This window comes from Silurus aristotelis, assembly GCF_946808225.1.
Source record: "Silurus aristotelis genome assembly, chromosome: 22".
Classification (NCBI taxonomy): domain Eukaryota; kingdom Metazoa; phylum Chordata; class Actinopteri; order Siluriformes; family Siluridae; genus Silurus; species Silurus aristotelis.
Window position 1 is genome coordinate 5,783,414 of NC_139595.1, and position 19,933 is coordinate 5,803,346.

Here is a 19,933-nt window from a genome sequence, read left to right on the forward strand (position 1 = left end):
ACTCATACACTGAAACATTTAGGCATTGAAACATTGGGGGACTGACACACTGGGGCATTAAAACACTGAAACATTGAGGCACTAAAACACTGGGGGACTAAAACACTGAAACATTGAGGCACTGAAACACTGGGGGACTGAAACACTGAGGCACTGAAACACTGAGGCACTGAAACACTGAGGCACTGTTAGTCTTTTTTGTTTGGGCATGATAAAAAATAACAGGCACTGAAACAATAAGGCACTGAAACACTGTGCAGGAAAAAAGGGCACTGAATTCTGAAGAACCAAAGCATTTTTGTAATTGTTATTTTTTTTAATCCCAATATTTTTATGGGGTACATTGAGATATTTACCATTAAATCTTAAAAATGATTTATTAGTTGCAATTTGATTGCTATTAAAATATATTAACATATAACACAAAATCCAAGGAAATGAAAGCTGTTCGTTGTGTCGTCTGAACTTTAATTACACCTGGTCATTTCTGGACATTTTTTCACTTCTACCTATGATTATCATAAGATATGGGGCTCAAACATGCTCCATGGTCCAGCAGAACAATGCTTCTGTGCAAAAAAAGAGATTCATAATAACATTTAAAATAGATATTGGAAGGGTTCAAGTGTCCTACACAGAGCCCTGATTTTAACCACACTAAAATCTTTTGGAATAAACTGGAACTTCTGCATGATAATCAGTTCACCCAGCATCACTACTTGATCTCACTAATGCTCTTGTATCTGTTTAAACTCGACAAGTTGTATGTATCTATGTATCTATGTATCTATGTATGTATCTATGTATGTATGTATGTATGTATGTATGTATGTATGTATGTATGTATGTATGTATCTATCTATCTATCTATCTATCTATCTATCTATCTATCTATCTATCTATCTATCTATCTATCTATCTATCTATCTATCTATCTATCTATCTATCTATCTATCTATCTATCTATCTATCTATCTAAAAACATCTCCACAGCCTCGCTACAAAATCTAGTGGGAAACCTTCACCGAAGAATGGAAGGTATTATAACAGAAGGAAGTTGATGTTTCTGAAATGGGTTTTTCAAGGACAGTTGGGAAATGATGCCCATGTGTCCGCAGACTTTTGGCCGTATGTTGCTATAATAATGTAAGAAAATCATATAAATGTAAAAAATAAACGTGCATTAAGTGATGTTATTGCCCCCTCTTCTGGCTCCTACTAAGAGCAAACCATTAGTGCTATTCACTTTTTTTGCCCACAGGTGGCAGTAATGACCAAAATCCATTTCGAAGAATTAGTATGACCAGACGAGTAAGAATGACCCGGAAAAAAGATTGAATTCCAAATCTCCTTATTACAGCCTTTAGTACACTGTGTGGGACGTATGAGTATATGATATCACCCTTGGAAAGATTCATTTATCCTGTGTGGGAATAGACCGAGATTTGAAACGCAGACCAAATCGGAATCTGTGTTATTTCAGCTCGTGTTTGGATTACTGGGGGACAGATTACTGATCAGAGCTAAACATGTCGGAAAGAAAAGTCTTAAATGTAAGAAAACTTCATTGTTTATTTTCTCGTTTTGTTGAACCTACAACAAGCTTTATTATTTCAGTATTTTTTTTTTTTTTTACATTTTTATTGGATTTTAAGACCGCTAGCTAGCGGAGAGGTGTAGCTACTAGCAAAGTACACGTTTAGCCTGAAACACATAAATACGTTTAGAATGATTTTTTGGTAGTGTTTATTGATTTGATGGATACGACGGAGTATTAGGGCCAATATAGGATAAAAATAATACAATAAAACAAAATTGGAAGAGGAGGGGCAGGGAATTTCCCAGTTTAGAAAAACTCAAGTTGTAAGTTTTTGAAGAAAAAAAAAAAAAATCGACATTTCGAAAACTAATTTCGAAAATTTTTATTTCGACATTTTCGAGGGGAATCTTTTTTTTTATTTTTTTTATTTTTTTATTAATATTTCCGAGGGGGGAAAACTCGAAATCTTCGAGGGGGAAAACATTATTTACGAAGGACCCATCCCCCCAACACCCCCCCCCCTTTATTCATATATATATATATATATATATATATATATATATATATATATATATATATATATATATATATATCAAGGAAGAAAATCGCATATACACTTTGTAAAGTTGGGCAGACGTCACTTGTGTTTGCATTATGCCTGGAGTGAAAGATCTAATCAAACTTTACTTTTTCCTTTGATTTAGCAACAATTGCTATTTTAGCCCAGAATCACCAGATCATCATACTTGAAATTCTCGAGTTACAAACTTCTCGTAATTTATTTTTCTTGTAATCTTTTTAAACTCGAAAATTTCAAGTTATTTTCTCATAAATGTGCAGAAGGCCCTTACCCCATAACTGCTCAGTTGTATAAAAAAGAATGGCAATTGTTTGTTGCTATGGGTAAGGGCATCTACCAAATCCCATAAATGTCAAATATAAATGTTGTAAGTGTAGTAAAAGAATTTCCCCTAAAAAATCAATTTTCTGGAGAACATCACTCTCCAGAGTAGGAAATGAGCGGAGATCGATGTCTAGATTTAGAAACACGGAGACCAATTTGAATTGTTTTATCATATTGATGAGCGTTCTTGCAGCAGTGTCAGTTTCATTATGGATTAATACTTTAATATTTAAAAGTGTATCATCAAAGCCCATTTTCCAATCTCTGCAGCATTTATTCAGCAGTTTTGTTCTGCAACCTTTTTTCTGGAATCAAGGAGTGTTTATTTAAAAAGCCACACTGTTGGATACCACACTACTACAGTCTCTGATGCATCCAGCTCAGCTATCAGTCTTTCAGTCACCAGTATAAACATGCTAGATGAAAACAGATGACTGTCTGGCTCTGGGTCCGATTTGTACACCGCAGACACTGTTGGAGAGAGTTTGTTTTGCCATTTGCCTTAAAAGTGTGAGCTGATTTTGGAGCTCTGCAACTAAATCCTTCAACAATCGTAACAAATCTATAACAACACACACACACACACACACATCAAGATCAACAGTCCTGAGGGTTGTGCTTGTCTGTCTTTTCCATTGTATTCAGGTTGTATGGTTGAAATGACTAATGTCATTCAACCTGATGTAAAATAAATCTCGGATGACATTCAAGATCAAATGTGATTAATATTCAGGGGTTAACTGGTTAATTTTAGATGTGAAAAGTGTAATTAACTAATTATTTTCACTTCTGATTTGTTGTATTATCACCATTTAAAAAAATATTTCTTCTTTTTTTTTTTAATAGAAATACTACCCCCCGGATTTTGATCCTTCAAAAATCCCTAAATTGAAACTGCCTAAAGATCGTCAGTATGTAGTTAGACTGATGGCTCCTTTTAACATGAGGTAAGAGTCTTGCTGCATGTGTATAATCCTTTAAATGTACCTGTATTAATATTCTTTACTGATACAATGTTATTCTAGTGTTTCTTAAATTCATCTTAAATGATGGGATTTTTTTTTTCAGGTGTAAGACTTGTGGAGAGTACATCTACAAAGGAAAGAAGTTTAATGCTCGAAAAGAGACGGTGCAAAATGAGCTGTATCTGGGCCTGCCCATCTTTCGGTTTTATATTAAATGCACGAGATGTCTGGCAGAGATCACATTTAAGGTAACTTGGCCTCCCACTGTGCCAGTTCTGATCTATATATCATTAGACTGATGAATGCTTTTGGTCCACTTATTATAAGAGATGATGGAATGTTCATCTGTATACTTTGTGTTCTCTCCTGTACTCAAACAGACCGACCCAGAAAACACTGATTACACTATGGAACATGGTGCAACGAGAAACTTTCAAGCCGAGAAGCTGATTGAAGAAGAGGAGAAGAAAATCCAGCAGGAGAGAGAGGAAGAGGAGTTAAATAATCCTATGAAGGTAATGTGTAGTAACGCACCTCACAGTGTCTCTTTGTTTCTATCAAAATGTGTCAATAGTCCTAAATGCTCTAGTGTTCGTCCCCCAGGTTTTAGAGAACCGAACACGGGACTCAAAGTTGGAGATGGAAGTCCTGGAGAACCTGCAGGAGCTGAAGGAGCTGAATCAGCGACAGGCTCGGGTTGATTTTGAGTCCATGCTGCAGAAGTACAGGGAGCTGGAGAAGAGACAGAAGATACAGGAGCAGGAGGAGGATGAGAGAGAACTCCAGTATTTACATCAGATCCACATAAACACTATAGATATATTGCATCGTTTAGGTTGTGTTAGATACGAACCATAAATAATTTCCTTTGTCTTCACTTTAGAGAAATGCTGGATATGGCGCGGGTGAAAAGGCTCAGGGATTCGGACTCGGATTCAAACTCGGACTCTGATCAGGAGCAAGAAAATGTAAAAAAGATGCTTAAAGGTGCTTATGAGAACCCCACGGACATCCTGACTTCAAGCAACGTAACAGATGCAAAGGTACAGAGGCCGAACTGAAACTTAAATTCCTAATGCACTGATTATTTACAGAGCACATTCAATGAATGATGTGGCTTTAATCACTATCAATATTTTAAATACCTTTGGAGTAATAATTTGAAAGTGAACAAGAAATATCCTCTGTATTTTTTAATTTTTTTTATAGCTGTTTAACAAATTATTAGATTTTGCTGCCCTCTAGATTTTGCATCACACAAGACAATTTAATTAAATCCTTTTATTTAAAAATTTGTACTTAAAAAAAAAAAAAAAAAAAGGAATAAAAGAAATTGTCTTGAGACAGTAATAAAAAACAAAAAAAGAACCCCGCAATCTGCAAGTCGATATAATTAAAACAACATAAACATTTAAAAAGTTTCCTTAGCTTAAATAGGGATGTTGTTGGAGTGACTATTTATAGCTACGATAAATACGAACGAACAAACTGTCATTATGCACCTTCCCCCCTTTTTTCCCCACAGGGTGCCACTGTGTCTGCAGTAAAGAGTCAGAAAGTGGAGAGCTTGGAAAAGAGTGTGGGCGGCTTGGGAGGAAGGAGTGCTTTAAGCTCACTTGTAGTACGGAAGAAGCGTCCAGGTGCAGCAACAGTTACAGCACAACAGCCTGCTGCCGAAACTCAGACTGGGATAGGTGGGGTCTCAAACTCTTTTTTCCACTTTTCCACTGCAGTATTATCATATATAAAATGTTGGAAAATTTAGTGAAAGAAAAACGTTAGTTACATATGCAGTTTAAATATGGTAGTTGGTAATAATAATAATTATTATTATTATAAATCCCTAGCAGTCACCATTCCACACTTTGAAAACCACTGCTTTAACTGCCTGACTTCCTACATCACACTGTTGTGAAGCTTTTGTAAGTGACTTATTTTATGCCCTTTTCTGTTTTTCTTTTTTTTTCCTCTCTGCACCATCCAGATACAAAACCTGCAGAAGCAACTGCCACCGCAAGCAGCAGCTTAACACAAAGAGTTCAACAGGGTTGTTCACTCAGCCTGCTGAGTGCATATTCAGACAGCGAGAGCAACTCTGACTAGTCCTGTCATAGTGAGGGACACGATGTCTGAAATGAACTGTGCAGGGACAGTGCCAAGAAAAACACTGACAGACTGCTGGTTTTAGAGTTCCAGTGTTTCTTGTTGTAAATGTGATTGAATGATGATATTTTGAAAAAAAGGTCATTGTTATGACTGTTCTGTATTCTCCTGTTTTTTGATTAATTCTTATTAAAGTATTCATTGCCTTTCTCACGTGTATAGTTCATGTTTTAGCTGAGCAGCAAATATAAAAAGGTTGAACGCTAGGTTTTTAGTAGGTGACGATCTTGGGTTATTGATCAGAATGTTCTGAGCTCAAATCCCAGAAATAACATGAGGCTTTGGGTGAGGTCTTTAATTCTGATTTGCTCAGCTGTATGCATGTACTGTATGTCACTATAATTTAAAGCATTTGCCCTGTGAATAATTGTTAATTTCAATAATTCATAATGATAGATAGATAGATGCTTATTGCAATTAAGTACAAAGTATAGAGATATGTAAAAGTAAAAAAAATTATATACATCACTATTCAAATTATTTCAGTTTGGAAAATTAAACTTAAATCAGTCACAGGGGTGGTTGGATTTATTCACATGTTAAAAATATTTATTGCAAAATTTATCTTTCACATTTTTATTTACAATATTATTATAGGCTGTATATTCTCTTATTAGGAGAAAACTGCTAATTCATCACCCCCCTCCATCCAAAATGGCATGATCCTCGTTCCATAACACCACTGTAAAGATTTGACTGAGAACTTCAAATCCAAAACAAACACGACATATTACATTATTTGGTTATTATATTATTTTACTGTTATATTCTTTAGATTTGAACCATAAATAATTGCCTCTGTCTTTACTTGAAAGAAATGGAAAAGCTAAAAAGGGCGATTGTGAAAAGACTGAGGGATTCTGACTGATCAGGAGAAAAGACATGCTGCTGAGAAACCCATAGACGACATGATAGGAGACAAAGATACAAATGTGGAGAAGCCAAACTGAAAATCCTAATGCACTGATTATTCATACCTCAGAGCATATGATGTGAATGATGTGGTTTTAACCATTATCACCAGTTAAAATAACCTCAGGGTTCTAATACTAATGTGACCAAAAAAAACCTTCTTTTAACTCTCACAAAAATAATTAGATTTGCTGGACCCAAACGTTTATTTTTCGTCACGGACCAGTTTCACGCAAAACAATGTTTAATACATATTATGATCTGATGTAATTAATTTAATTACGTATATAAAGAAAATGTAAGTCATCAGAATGCAACATCAGTGAGAGCTTAATATATCGATTCTTAAAAAAAACTGATACTGAAACAAGTGGAGGAAATTGCACATACAGAAGTGGTATCTCAAAAAAATAAAATAAGATAAGCATGTTTTTAACAAAATAAAATTTTTTTTTTTTTTTTTCTGTGCACCCATTAGCAAATTATCTATTGCTGAGAGTTTTTGGCCCAAAACACTAGCAAACAGCCAAATGATGCTCGCTGATTCAGAGGAACCTGCAGGGTAGATTTTTTTATTATTATTATTCTTATTTGTTTATTTAATTATTTTTTTATATACCTTTTCAGTTTAATTTCAATTTGACTGCAGGTATATACTGCTTATATTTTCTAATGGTGTTTGCCTCTTTAAGTTATAATTGTGTAATTTGATATTTCTGATATCTGTTCATTTGAAGCCTGTTTTGTTTGTACATTTTTCGAATTGCAATATAAAAAATGTAAAAAGAAATCGCGTATATTTATTAAATGCGGACATTTGTTAAAGTATGCTAAAATAACACACACACACACACACACACACACACACACACACACATCTGTATTAGACAAATTGTGTTTATTGTTTATTTAATATTTTCAATCAATTACAGTTGTGCCAATTTAATTAATTACTCAATTAAATCAATATAATTTAAATGATGTATTTTACTCAAAAAGTGTATTTGTATCAAGAGCATGACTGGTGAAGAACTATTTCCGGTGCAGATCGGGTAAAGTCAACCAGTGTTATAAATACTCAAAACTGCCGTAAATTGGACGCATTTGCGCGCATGCGTGGTTCCAGTACAGCAACGTCAGAAGCTTCATTATTACAGATCGTGTTTGGGTTACTGGAGAACTGCTTATTAATCAACCATGTCCGAAAGAAAAGTTTTAAATGTAAGTAAACATACATTTTATTTCCATGGATTTGTTTAAAGAAATAGCAAACCTTAAACGCGCTTTGTTATTGAATCTTTTAAAGCTGTTAAGTAGATTTTAAGTCGGTCAGCTAGCGGCCGGTGTGGTGCAAACACATTACATATATTTATTATTATTTTATTGTAAAGTGTTTAATTATTTGATTACTAAGTTGTTGTTTAGTGATATAATTAATATTTGCGAAATTCCGGTGTGAATATGGAGGTTGTGTTTAGCGATGACGTCACAAGGGCCAAGGCTTGTTTGACGGTTCAGTGACTGGTTGTCCAGTCACGTCTTAAGTTTGCCAATGAACATTTGGATGATCCAGAGGAGTCATGGGAGAAAGTCATGTGGTCAGATGAGACCAAAATAGAAGTTTTGGGTCATAATTCCACTAAATGTGTTTGGAGTAAGAAGAATGATGAGTATCATCCCAAGAACACCATCCCTACTGTGAAGCATGGGGGTGGTAGCATCATGCTTTGGGGGTGTTTTTCTGCACATGGGACAGGGCGACTGCAATGTATTAAGGAGAGGATGACTGTGGCCATGTATTGCGAGATATATATATATATATTAGTATATGTATGTGTGTGTGTGTGTGTGTGTGTGTATATATATATATATATATATATATATATATATATATATATATATATATATATATATATATATATACACACACAGTACAGACCAAAAGTTTGGAAACACTTTCTCATTCAAAGAGTTTCCTTTATTTTCATGACTATGAAAATTGTAGATTCACACTGAAGGCATCAAAACTATGAATTAACACATGTGGAATTATATATGGAATTATATACATAACAAAAAAGTGTGAAACAACTAAAAAATGTCATATTCTAGGTTCTTCAAAGTAGCCACCTTTTGCTTTGATTACTGCTTTGCACACTCTTGGCATTCTCTTGATGAGCTTCAAGAGGTAGTCACCTGAAATGGTCTTCCAACAGTCTTGAAGGAGTTCCCCGAGAGATGCTCGGCACTTGTTGGCCCTTTTGCCTTCACTCTACGGTCCAGCTCACCCCTAAACCATCTCGATTGGGTTCAGGTCCGGTGACTGTGGAGGCCAGGTCATCTGGCGCAGCACCCCATCACTCTCCTTCTTGGTCAAATAGCCCTTGATGCCTTCAGTCTGACTCTACAATTTTCATAGTCATGAAAATAAAGAAAACTCTTTGAATGAGAAGGTGTGTCCAAACCTTTGGTCTGTACTGTATATATATAATATGTGCAATCATACTATGCACATAGTTTTAATCTAAGTTTAGTCTAAATTCCCTGTAATCTTCTTCAGTTCTGTGTTGTTTCATGCATGACCTTCATCTTGGAAGAAAGTTGTTTCATCTAACTGTGTACTGTACAAGCTTGTATGGTTGAAATGACAACAATGTCATTTGACCTGACTTGAAATAAATCTTGGATGCCATTTAAGATCAAATGTGATTAATATTCAGGTGTTACAGGGGTTAACTGGTTAGTCTTAGATAGAAAAAAGTGTAATTAACTAATTATTTTCAATTCTGATTTGTTGTATTATCACCATTATTCATGTTTATCTTCTTTTTTTTAATAGAAATACTACCCCCCGGATTTTGATCCATCAAAAATCCCTAAATTAAAACGCCCTAAAGATCGTCAGTATGTAGTTAGACTGATGGCTCCTTTTAACATGAGGTAAGAGTCTTGCTGCATGTGCATAATCCTTTAAATGTACCTGTATTAATATTCTTTACTGATACAATGTTATTCTAGTGTTTCTTAAATTCATCTTAAATGATGGGATTTTTTTTTCAGGTGTAAGACTTGTGGAGAGTACATCTACAAAGGAAGGAAGTTTAATGCTCGGAAAGAGACGGTGCAAAATGAGCTGTATCTGGGCCTGCCCATCTTTCGTTTTTATATTAAATGCATGAGATGTCTGGCAGAGATCACATTTAAGGTAACTTGGCCTCCCACTGTGCCAGTTCTGATCTATATATCATTAGACTGATGAATGCTTTTGGACCACTTATTATAAGAGATGATTGAATGTTCATCTGTATACTTTGTGTTTTCTCCTGTACTCAAACAGACCGACCCAGAAAACACTGATTACACTATGGAACATGGTGCAACGAGAAACTTTCAAGCTGAGAAGCTGATTGAAGAAGAGGAGAAGAAGATCCAGCAGGAGAGAGAGGAAGAGGAGTTAAATAATCCTATGAAGGTAATGTGTAGTAACGCACCTCACAGTGTCTCTTTGTTTCTATCAAAATGTCTCAATTTGTCCCCTAAATGAAGTGTTTTGTAAAGTGGTTCAGATCCTGTTATAATGGATGTGAATGGCGCTGCTGCTAACAATATCGTTTAGTTCCTGGATTCTTATGACTGATCCAGAATGCTTCAGTCAAAGACGTGTCTCGAATAAATATGCATTCGCTCTGATTGTAGATTTTTATGGCTTTAATATGCTGAATGCTCGAGTCCGTGTTCGTCCCCCAGGTGTTAGAGAACCGAACACGGGACTCAAGGTTGGAGATGGAAGTCCTGGAGAACCTGCAGGAGCTGAAGGAGCTGAATCAGCGACAGGCTCGGGTGGATTTTGAGTCCATGCTGCAGCAGTCCAGTAAAGTGGAGAAGAAACGGAAGGAACAGGAGCAGGAGGAGGATGAAAGAGAACTTCAGTATGTACATCAGATCCACATAAACAGTATAGATATATCACATTATTTAGTTTTTGTTAGATACGAACCATAAATAATTTCCTCTTTCTTTACTTTAGAGAAATGCTGGAGATGGCGCGGGTGAAAAGGCTGAAGGATTCGGACTCGGATTTAAACTCGGACTCTGATCAGGAGCAAGAAAAAGTGAAAAAGATGCTTAAAAGGCTTAAAAAGGCTCGTGCTTATGAGAAATCCACAGACATCCTGACTGAAGGCACAGAAACATATACAAAGGTACAGAGGCCGAGCTGAAACTTGATTATTTACACATCAGAGCACATTCACCGAATGAAGTGGATTTAACCACTATCACTATTTTAAATACCTTTGGAGTAATAATTCTAATGTGAGCAAGAAACCTTTTTTTATTGTCTATAAAACTATTGGATTTGTGGCCCCCAACTTTTTTGGGGAGGTGGGCATGTCCCATTGGGATCCATGCAAACACGTGCATGTTATAATAATGTTATACAAATTATTATATACATCATATAATTATATTATGTCATGACCATGATTTGATTATCAATTTAATCACATATGTAAAGGAAATGTAAGTCACGATAATGCAGAATCAGTGGGAGCCTGATTTATTAGATGCATTAATTACCTTTTGTTTTAGAGAGTTTTTGTTCCAAACACTATTCAATAGCCAAATGATGCCAGCTGAGTCAGAGGAACTTGTAGGGTAGATGTTCCACATGAACTTAAATGAAATAGGGCTGTTGTTAGAGCGACTATTTACAGCTGCTGTAAAGTTCTAACACAAACTAACACTTCTTAATTCACCCCATTGTTGATTATGTTCTTAGAACAGCATGCCTAGAAGGGGTAGCTCTGTGGTTAAGATGTTTGACTTCTGATCAGAAGTTTGGGAGTTCAAATCCCACCATCGCTGCTGGACCCTTGAGCAAGGCTATTAACCCTCAACTGCTCAGTTGTATGAATGAGATAATTGAAAGTCGCTCTGGATAAGGGCGTGTGTCAAATGCTGTGAATGTAAATGATTACCTTTTCCCCTTCTCTTTAAAGGGTCTCAACGTGTTTGGACTGAAGCGTAAGAAATGTGAGTTTTACAGCTGGGAAAAACTAAAGTCACTAGTATCGAGGAAGAAGCCTGCAGCAATAGCTAGAGCACAACAGCCTGTTGCTGGAACTCAGACTGGTATAGGTAGGGGCTCATAAACTCTTTCTTCCACTTTAACAGATAAATTGTCAAATACACTAAATGTTTATCGAAAGATTTAATAGAAGTAAAACTTTAGTTACACATATGTACAGTTTAAGTCTCGTGGTGCTGGTGGTGTTAATAATTAAATTATTATTAAGAAAGCAGGAGGCCCTCAATCAATTCAAATGATCAGTCAGCATAATCATAACTATATATTGTTGAAAATGATGATACGGCTGGATGTAGATTTTAATCACAAATGCAGAAATACAGGGTCTGTTTCACAACCCCCTACCAGTCACTGTTTCACAGTTTAAACCTCTGCTCCTGCCTTCTTACCTCATACTGTTGTAAAGTTTTTGTAAATGACTCTAATTTTGTGCCATTGTCTGTTTTTCTCTTTTTTCCCTCTGCACCATTCAGATGCAAAACCTGCAGAAGGAACCGCCACCGCGCTCAGCCTGCTACAAGAATATGAAAGCAGCGACTTCGACTAGTCCTGTCATGGTGAAGAAAACCTCTAGTTAGACCATTGCAGTTGTGGCCACATGTTTTTAGATTAAAGCAAATATATATTTTTACTAAGTCTGCTGCTTCAGTGTTTTTAGATCTTTTTGTCAGATGTTATTATGGTATACGGAAGTATAATTACATGCATTTCAAGAGTCAAAAGGCTACTTTGACTTGAATCTTTAAAGAAAACGTTAAAGATTTGTGTAAGGTGGACGTTAAAATAGAGGAACTTGCTAAAGCCATAGATTAATTCTCCTGAGGAACATCTTCAGGCCCACATGTCCTCATTTTTTAATTTTATACTTTTTTTTGTATAATCTTTAAGAAAGATTTAAGCAAATTATTGTTTCAATGTTTTCTTCAAAGTATTCAGAGTAATTCACTTACTTAGACCATTAAGAAAGGACTGATTACTGTAATACCTAAACTCGGCAAGGATGCTCGACAAATAGATAAAATGCCCATCAGTCATCTTTAAAGGGTAAAACTCCGATTGCTGGAGCCTTTAAATTAGTTATCTGGATCTTCAGTGCTGCTACACTGTAAAAAAAAATAAATAAATCTGTAAAAAAAAAAAAAAAAAAAAAAAGGTAAAAAGACTGGCAGCAGGGCTTCCAGAGATAATCCGTTAAATTACAGAAATAACCATTTTACAAAATTACTAGCAAAAAACTGTAAAAAATACAGAATAGTCTTTATGGTCAAAAGTATTTAAATTACAGAATATTACTGTTGATAAATCACTTTTAAACTATAGAAAAACAGATAAATTCTGTCACATAACATAGAAAAACAACCAACTGTCAGGTTAGTCACCATAAATTTAAGGTTTAAATTTGTTATTTTATAAAACTGATCTGTCCATTTTACATTCATTTACTGTAAAAGTATCGTTTTCCTCATGTACAATAACGATGAAATAAATCCAGAAAGCACATATTTGAAAAAGGTTTGTATATCTAATCTCTGTAAATTAAAAGGCATTTACTGTATAAATACAGATATCATTAATTACAATAATTAAGAAATGTTGTATAAAAATATACTCAATTCATAATACACAGATGAATGTCTGTAGATACATCTTAATAGTTCATTTTCCAGACATATTACAGTTTAACATTTTTGGACGTTAGAGCAATGAGCTCTACTGTATATTCTGTACTTATAAAAGGAACCTGCACATTCACAGTATTCGTAATTGAACAGAAGCACTGTATGTCAAGTTAAATGAACAATTCAATTATAGAAAATAAGTAAGAGCATGCAAAAATACCTACATTAAATGGCAATTGCTTTACGTGTATTAATATTCTTTACTGACACAGTGTTATTCTAGTGTTTCTTAAATTCATCTTAAGTGATGTTTTTTTTTTTCCAGGTATAAGAGTTGTGGCGAGCACATCTATAAAGGGAAAAAGCTTAATGCCCGGAAAGAGACGGTGAAAAGTGAGCTGCCCATCTTTCGTTTTTTTTTTTAAATGCACGCGATGTCTGGCAGAGATCACGTTTAAGGTAACTTGGCCACCCACTGTGCCAGTTCTGATCTATACATCATTAGACCGCTGAATGCTTTTGGCCAGTTATTATGAGAGATGATGGAATGTTCATCGGTATACTTTGTGTTCTCTTCTGTACTCAAACAGACCGACCCTAAAAACACTGAATACAAAATTGAAAATGGTGCAACGAGAAACTTTCAGGTAATGTGTAGGAACTCCCTCACAGTGTGTCTCATTGTTTCCAGCAAAATGTGTCAATAGTCCTAAATACTTCAGTGTTCGTTTCCCAGGTGTTAAAGAGAGCATGCCTGGACCCACGGCCATTCCTGATTCTGAACATGCAGCTGGGTTCACAGAGGCTATCCCGGAGCGAGAGGAATAGCCACCTGGCCGCTGGGAAGTGTCTGTACTGCGGGACACCGGGTCACTCCATCACCAGATACCCCACATGCCATTCTCATCCTGCGGCGATACTGGTGGCCGGGGATGACACAAGAGATCACAAGCTACGTTCAAGGATGTCCCACCTGTGCCATATCGAAGGTCCAACGCCACCTTCCCGTGGGCAAGTTGATGCCGCTGCCTGTCCCTCAACGCCCCTGGTCCCACCTGGGTATCGACTTCGTAACAGACCTGCCGCGGTCGGAGGGCAACACCTGCGTCCTGGTGGTTGTTTAAGCCCTTCTCGAAGGCCTGTCGGTTCATCTCCCTGAAGGGCCTACCAACCACCCTCGAGACAGCGGAGGCCCTCTTCCAGCACGTCTTTCGGAACTTCGGCCTCCGACCGCGGGAGTTTACATCTCGCATCTAGAGGCTTTCTTTTCGACTACTGGTGGTGTCTGTCAACCTGACGTCTGGCTACCACCCACAGTCCAATGGCCAGGCCAAGCGGAAGATTCAGGAACTGAGTCGGTTTGTTTGTTTTATTTTTACCTATTATTTAGTTTACCCTGAAACACAGCAAATATATTTATAATTATATTTTGTGAACGGTTTAGTGATTCGATTGGTAACTTATTTCCGGTTTTGTTGTATTTGCGACATTCTGGTGAGCAGTTAAAGGGTGTGTCTCGCAAAATATTTCTTGTTCTTTGAGAAATGCTTTTCTCTCCTCCAGAGTTTTGGCTCTAAAATTCTTACATACCTTTAGGGGGTGTGGTTTGCCATGTATTGGACAAATTTTGTTTGGGTCATTTATGCTTCTACCAAGACCTTTTGTGTTCGAGTCTGTTGATAAAACATTGGTCTTGTGAACCGAAATGGCGTTCTTTCTACTATTGAAGGAGGGTTTGTCTGGTCTTACTGGAGGACCAATAGCACTTGAAAGGGCAAAGCTGGGGTATTTTCTTTTCCTAGCTTCATAGCTTATGACCCTAGTAAAGAATTCAAATGGTGGAAATCGTCCTTCATTCTCATCCTTGTAGCTTGGACCGGCAAAGATCCATTTTTTATGAGGTCCATAGGGTAGTTTAGGAACTATAGGTTCAATGGCACGAGGTATGTCAAGGTAAGACAAAGCTAGGAGATAACCATCCTCCTTAGCACACTGTAGCTCCATCAGCAAATCTGCTAGTTCTCGTAGCCTTGTGTGATCTTTTCCTGAAAACTTTGGGAAATAGTCAAGTTGGCTAAACATGGCCTTCTCAATTTTTTCAGGTGCTGCATAGCACTCCTGGAGACGTTTAAAGGCCTTTTTGAGTGCCACGACTGGATTTATCGCATGCACTGACTGTAAACGTTTAACGTGGTCATTCGATTCATTGCCAAGCCATTTGGTCATCAAGTCCAGCTATTTGGTAGCTGTGAGGCCTAGCCCTTGAGTAGCATTGTCGAACGACGACTTCCAAGTGCGATCATTTCCGGGTTTACCTTCAAACTTATAAAGGCTTGAATTTATAAGGTTCCCTTCGAGCTAGATACTGAGCCAGGTGGCTCAGTTGTTGGTGCATTTTGTTCAACTGCCTGAACATACTGCAGAAAGGAAGACTGTTTAGGTTCTTGTAATATAGTGTGACTCATTTAAGATGTGCTTCGATGGTCACCTTCTCCATGTGGAGCCCGGTTTTCTTCTTTTATTAAAGTTGACGCATACATCCGAGTCCTTCATTGGCTATCGTATGATGGTTAGCAATGTTAGCGTGTGATTGTTCATAAGCAGCAGGCTGCTGTTTTAATATAAAAGGTGACTTTCTCATTGAATATCACTGATATGAAACTGGCATGGTGATGTACTAGTTTGAATTGCTACTTGTGCTGGAGAGTTTGAAGATGGATTGTTTTCATGTATACATTGAATGACATGAGACTGGACATATTGATTTGTTCGCTTCATTTTGTCCTCCTCCGACGAATCTGCATCATCCAAAACAGCATAATTTTCCATTGCTGCTTCCCACACAGCTGCTTCGGCCTCTGCAACTGCTGCCTCCCGGCACATAGCCAGTGTATTCATCTCAACATCCTTTTTTTTGTCTTTTCGATTTTTTCTAGTTGATATTCAGCTACTCTTTTAGCTTTTTTCTTTCTGGTATTCAGCCTCTCTGGTAGCCTGCTCAATCTTAGCTTCAGCCTCTTGTTCTGCAAATGTAGTGCCTCTGCTTTAGCATGGGCTCTTGTTAGCGAGCTAGCTGATGATTCTAATGACCGTGAGCTTCTTCTACTCAACATGGAAGCCTTGTCACCCTGTCTTATATCCATTGTACCACACCAGAGACACCACTTTTGAATGTTTTTTTCACTGTACTGTCTTCACTGTAGTGTAGGAGCTACAGCTATCCAACCAGCTAAACTCTTTCTGCAAATGATGGCAAATTCTTCCAAATCTATGTTCACTCCACACTCCAGATCAGTAGGTGGTGGTAATGCACCTTTCTGTTGGTTTGCCAAAGCGCCATAAAACAGAAGAAGAAGAAAAAGACGAGGACGAAGAAGATGATGATAAACATACTGCTGTGAAACGAGTACGAGCAATCGAGAGCTCAAGAAGTGTTATTTAAATACCTAAAAAATACAGGAACGATAGATAGAATTTAGGCGTTAATTTCCTCTTTTTTCCCCTCTTCTTTCCTTTCTGTGTTTGCTCCACTCTCCAGATCAGTAGGTGGCGGTAATGCACCTTTTCCTTGGTCTGCCAAACCGCCATAAAACACCACAAGAAGACGAAGAAGCAGCATTTCTTTTCGCGTGCACGCGGACAGTGCCGTCGTATTTCCTGTAGATGGCACTAAAAACACGGGAGGTTGGGTCAATGTTTTCCTGGTCCTGGTTTACTTTCGACGTGCCTAAATAATACCCCCCTAAATAATACAGCTGCATTACTACATTAAATGTAGTATTATCCACATACATTATTACTTGTGTAGGTGTATTACAGCAAGTTTGGTAACTCTTCATATGGAGGAAAAAGAAATAGGGGGGGGGGGGGTAGAATTCTTGCAGGGGGTTTTCATTCAGCTTGCCTAAATAATACCCCCCTAAATAATACAGCTGTCCATGTTGTTAGATTAAATGTAATATTTTACACATACATTATTACTTGTGTAGGTGTATCACAGCAAGGTGGTGGTGGTGGTGGTGGTGGGGGGTTAATGTTATGTCCATGTTAATACAATGAAATTAACTATTTAAACATTTTTTTTACTTGTGTATCCGAGGAATTTTATTGAGTCTAGGTATTAACACACAATAAATACGCGGTTAGAATTCACGCAGGTGGTTTTAAAAGCAAATTATTACATTCCTGAGTTTATTCTGCCATTTACATGAAGCTGTATACGTTTTCTTCAAATTCATCTTTTGGCGTTAGGACCAGGAAAACATTTGACCCAACCTTCCGTGTTTTTAGTGCCATCTACAGGAAATACGACGGTACTGTCCGCGTGCACGCGAAGGGGGGTTGATTTCAGACCAGGGGTTTGAAATAGGCACAACACCTGGTCTTCAACTTTGAAAACTGTACTAAATACTTAGACTTAATCTTGAATGACACGTTTCCTTCGGGTGTAAGACGTGGAGAATTAATAAACAATAGAAAGAAGTTTAAAGCTCGCAAAGAAAAAAAGGTATAGGATGAACTGTATAAGGGCCTCCCTGTCTTTCTCTTTAGTATTAAATGCTGAAGATGTCTGGCAGAAATCACATTTAAGAGTAACTTGGCCTCCCACTGTGGCAGTTCTGATCTATATATTAAGTGCAAGTCGGAAGCTTGTGAATTATCTCTATGCCACCCTTTTCACTTGTTGACACAGTTGGAGGATTTGTAAGACTTAGCAATATCAAGAGAGCTAATTCCCGTTCAAGAGAATCAAAATAAGAGAATCTTTCAAAACATACTGAGCGAAGGATTTTCTCTTGGAGCTGTGTGGAATAGTTTTTCACTTGTGGCCGGATTTCAATGTCCAGTTCTGATTCAACTAGTTCAATGGACTGTGTCGTTTCTGGTGTTTGAGAAGGCTTGTGTAAGAAAGCGACATTGTTGTGTATGTTTTCAAGTTGAATAATTTAAAAACAAACAAGCAAATAATCGAAAACAGCATCATCCTTGGAGAGATCAACTTTAAAGGGTGTGTCTCGCGATGACGTCACTAAGGGGAGCTGGCTTGTTTAATTGAAGTTTAGTGTAGTTTGGCAACAAGATGGCCAGCTAAGCATTTTTTTTTTTTTTTTCATTTTTCATCTGTATTCTTTGTGTTCTCTCCTGTCGTCAAACAGACCGACCAAAAAAACACAGATTACAGAATGGAACATGATCCAACAAGAAGCCTTCAAGCTGAGAAGCTGATCAAAGAAGAGAAGAAGAAGATCCAGCAGAAGAGAGAGGGAGTTAAATAATCCTATGAAGGTAATGTGCAGTAACGCTTCAGTCAAAAAACGTGTCTCAAATAAATACACATTGATTACACACAGATTTTTATGCCTTTAATGCTCCAGTGTTCATCCCCTATTATGCCTTAATGCTCCAGTGTTATGCCTTAATGCACCCATATTATGCCTTAATGGTCTTTGTCCCCCAGGTTTTAGAGAACCGAACACAGGACTTGAAGATGGATATGAACGTTCTGGATAACCTGCAGGAGCTAAAGGAGCTGAATCAGGCAGGCTCCGGTGGATTTTGTAGCAGTAGCTGGAGAAGAGACAGAAGAAACAGGAGCAGGAAGAGGATGAGAGAGAACTGCAAATAAATGTTGGAAATTGGCAAATTGTTAAAATTGTATAATACAAACAATTATTTCAGGAGACAGCATGAGGCCCTCATTCAATTAAAATGACCCATCAGCATTTTCATGACTGTTTTATGTTGATGATGATGATGATGATGATGATAAGGATGATGATAAGGCTGGATCTTTATTTTAACCACAATAGCAAAAAACCTATCCCCAGCCTTTCAAATCCTTACATCCCATCCCTACTTCCTACATAGAGTGTTGTGAAGCTATTGTAAATTACTCTTATTTTATGCTATTGTCTGTTTTTTCCCTTCTTTTTTTGCACCATTCAGACCCAATCAAACAACAGCCTTAAACCTACAGTTCAGAATAATTCCTCACTCAGCCTGCAGAGGGCGCACTTAGACAGCGACAAGAGCATCTCTGGCTAGTTCCATCATAGTAATTAAACCCATATTGCTATGATTTGTTTTTATTTTTCCTGCTTTTTTATTATTCGATATTAAAGTATTCATAGCCTCTCTCACGTGTGTAGTCGAGGAGTAGTCCATCTTTTGAGCAGCAAATATTAAAGGGTTTTATGTTTTCAGTAGGTGACTTTGGTGCATTGATTGGAATGTTCTGAGCTCAAATCTCAGAGATGCCATGGGGCTTTGAGCAAGATCTTTAACCCTGACATGCTCAGCTGTATGCTTGTACTGTAAGTCACTTGGATGAAAGCATTGCCCTGTGAATAAATGTTCATCTTAATAATTAATGAGGAAACACTCTTGGAATCCCCCTCTGAATAGAAAATGTCACCACTCTCACCTGACATTGTTCTCTCCTGACACCGTGCCATCTTCATGGAATATCTCACGTCTCAAATTTTAATATCAGATCCGTATATCCGCTTTGTTGCATAACACGTTTTATTTGAGGTGTGCTGCTTTGTTGCACAACAGGCTTATGGTTTTGAATAAATCTTAATGTCCATTACCATTTATTTGCCTTTGTTTAATGTGTTCTCTTTTGTGTGTGTCTGGGTTTCTTCTGGGTTCTCGGGTTTAATCCTATCTTGCTAAAAAAAAATGCCTTGGGGGGGTGGATTGGTTATGCTAATTTGCTTGGAGGTGTAAATACTGTGC

The 19,933-nt window shown here is 37.2% G+C and overlaps 3 protein-coding genes and 2 long non-coding RNA genes across 5 annotated transcripts; 4 read left to right on the top strand and 1 right to left on the bottom strand.

The window, feature by feature from the left end:
* Nucleotides 1–1,290: 1,290 nt before the first annotated feature.
* yju2 (YJU2 splicing factor homolog) lies at nt 1,291–5,721 on the top strand. The gene is made up of 8 exons (XM_083524898.1): nt 1,291–1,553; nt 3,291–3,391; nt 3,513–3,657; nt 3,790–3,924; nt 4,013–4,194; nt 4,293–4,452; nt 4,935–5,103; nt 5,394–5,721. The coding sequence occupies exons 1-8, from the start codon at nt 1,530–1,532 to the stop codon at nt 5,510–5,512; spliced, it is 1,035 nt and encodes a 344-aa protein (XP_083381024.1). The 5' UTR covers nt 1,291–1,529; the 3' UTR covers nt 5,513–5,721.
* A 1,858-nt stretch (nt 5,722–7,579) lies between these two features.
* LOC310717181 (splicing factor YJU2-like) lies at nt 7,580–12,204 on the top strand. The gene is made up of 8 exons (XM_083524901.1): nt 7,580–7,705; nt 9,324–9,424; nt 9,545–9,689; nt 9,822–9,956; nt 10,232–10,413; nt 10,512–10,686; nt 11,485–11,623; nt 12,047–12,204. Exons 1-8 carry the CDS (start codon nt 7,682–7,684, stop codon nt 12,118–12,120), a joined length of 975 nt encoding a protein of 324 aa, XP_083381027.1. The 5' UTR covers nt 7,580–7,681; the 3' UTR covers nt 12,121–12,204.
* On the bottom strand, nt 9,355–13,576 carry LOC310717202. Its single transcript, XR_014530760.1, has 2 exons — nt 13,438–13,576; nt 9,355–9,464 (listed from the first exon to the last, which is right to left on the bottom strand). It is a non-coding gene; the product is annotated as an uncharacterized lncRNA (long non-coding RNA).
* LOC310717198 lies at nt 13,516–19,791 on the top strand. Its single transcript, XR_014530756.1, has 3 exons — nt 13,516–13,585; nt 18,349–18,478; nt 18,651–19,791. It is a non-coding gene; the product is annotated as an uncharacterized lncRNA (long non-coding RNA).
* On the top strand, nt 13,658–14,414 carry LOC310717195 (uncharacterized protein). Its single transcript, XM_083524926.1, has 2 exons — nt 13,658–13,839; nt 13,929–14,414. Exons 1-2 carry the CDS (start codon nt 13,732–13,734, stop codon nt 14,349–14,351), a joined length of 531 nt encoding a protein of 176 aa, XP_083381052.1. The 5' UTR covers nt 13,658–13,731; the 3' UTR covers nt 14,352–14,414.
* Nucleotides 19,792–19,933: the final 142 nt, after the last annotated feature.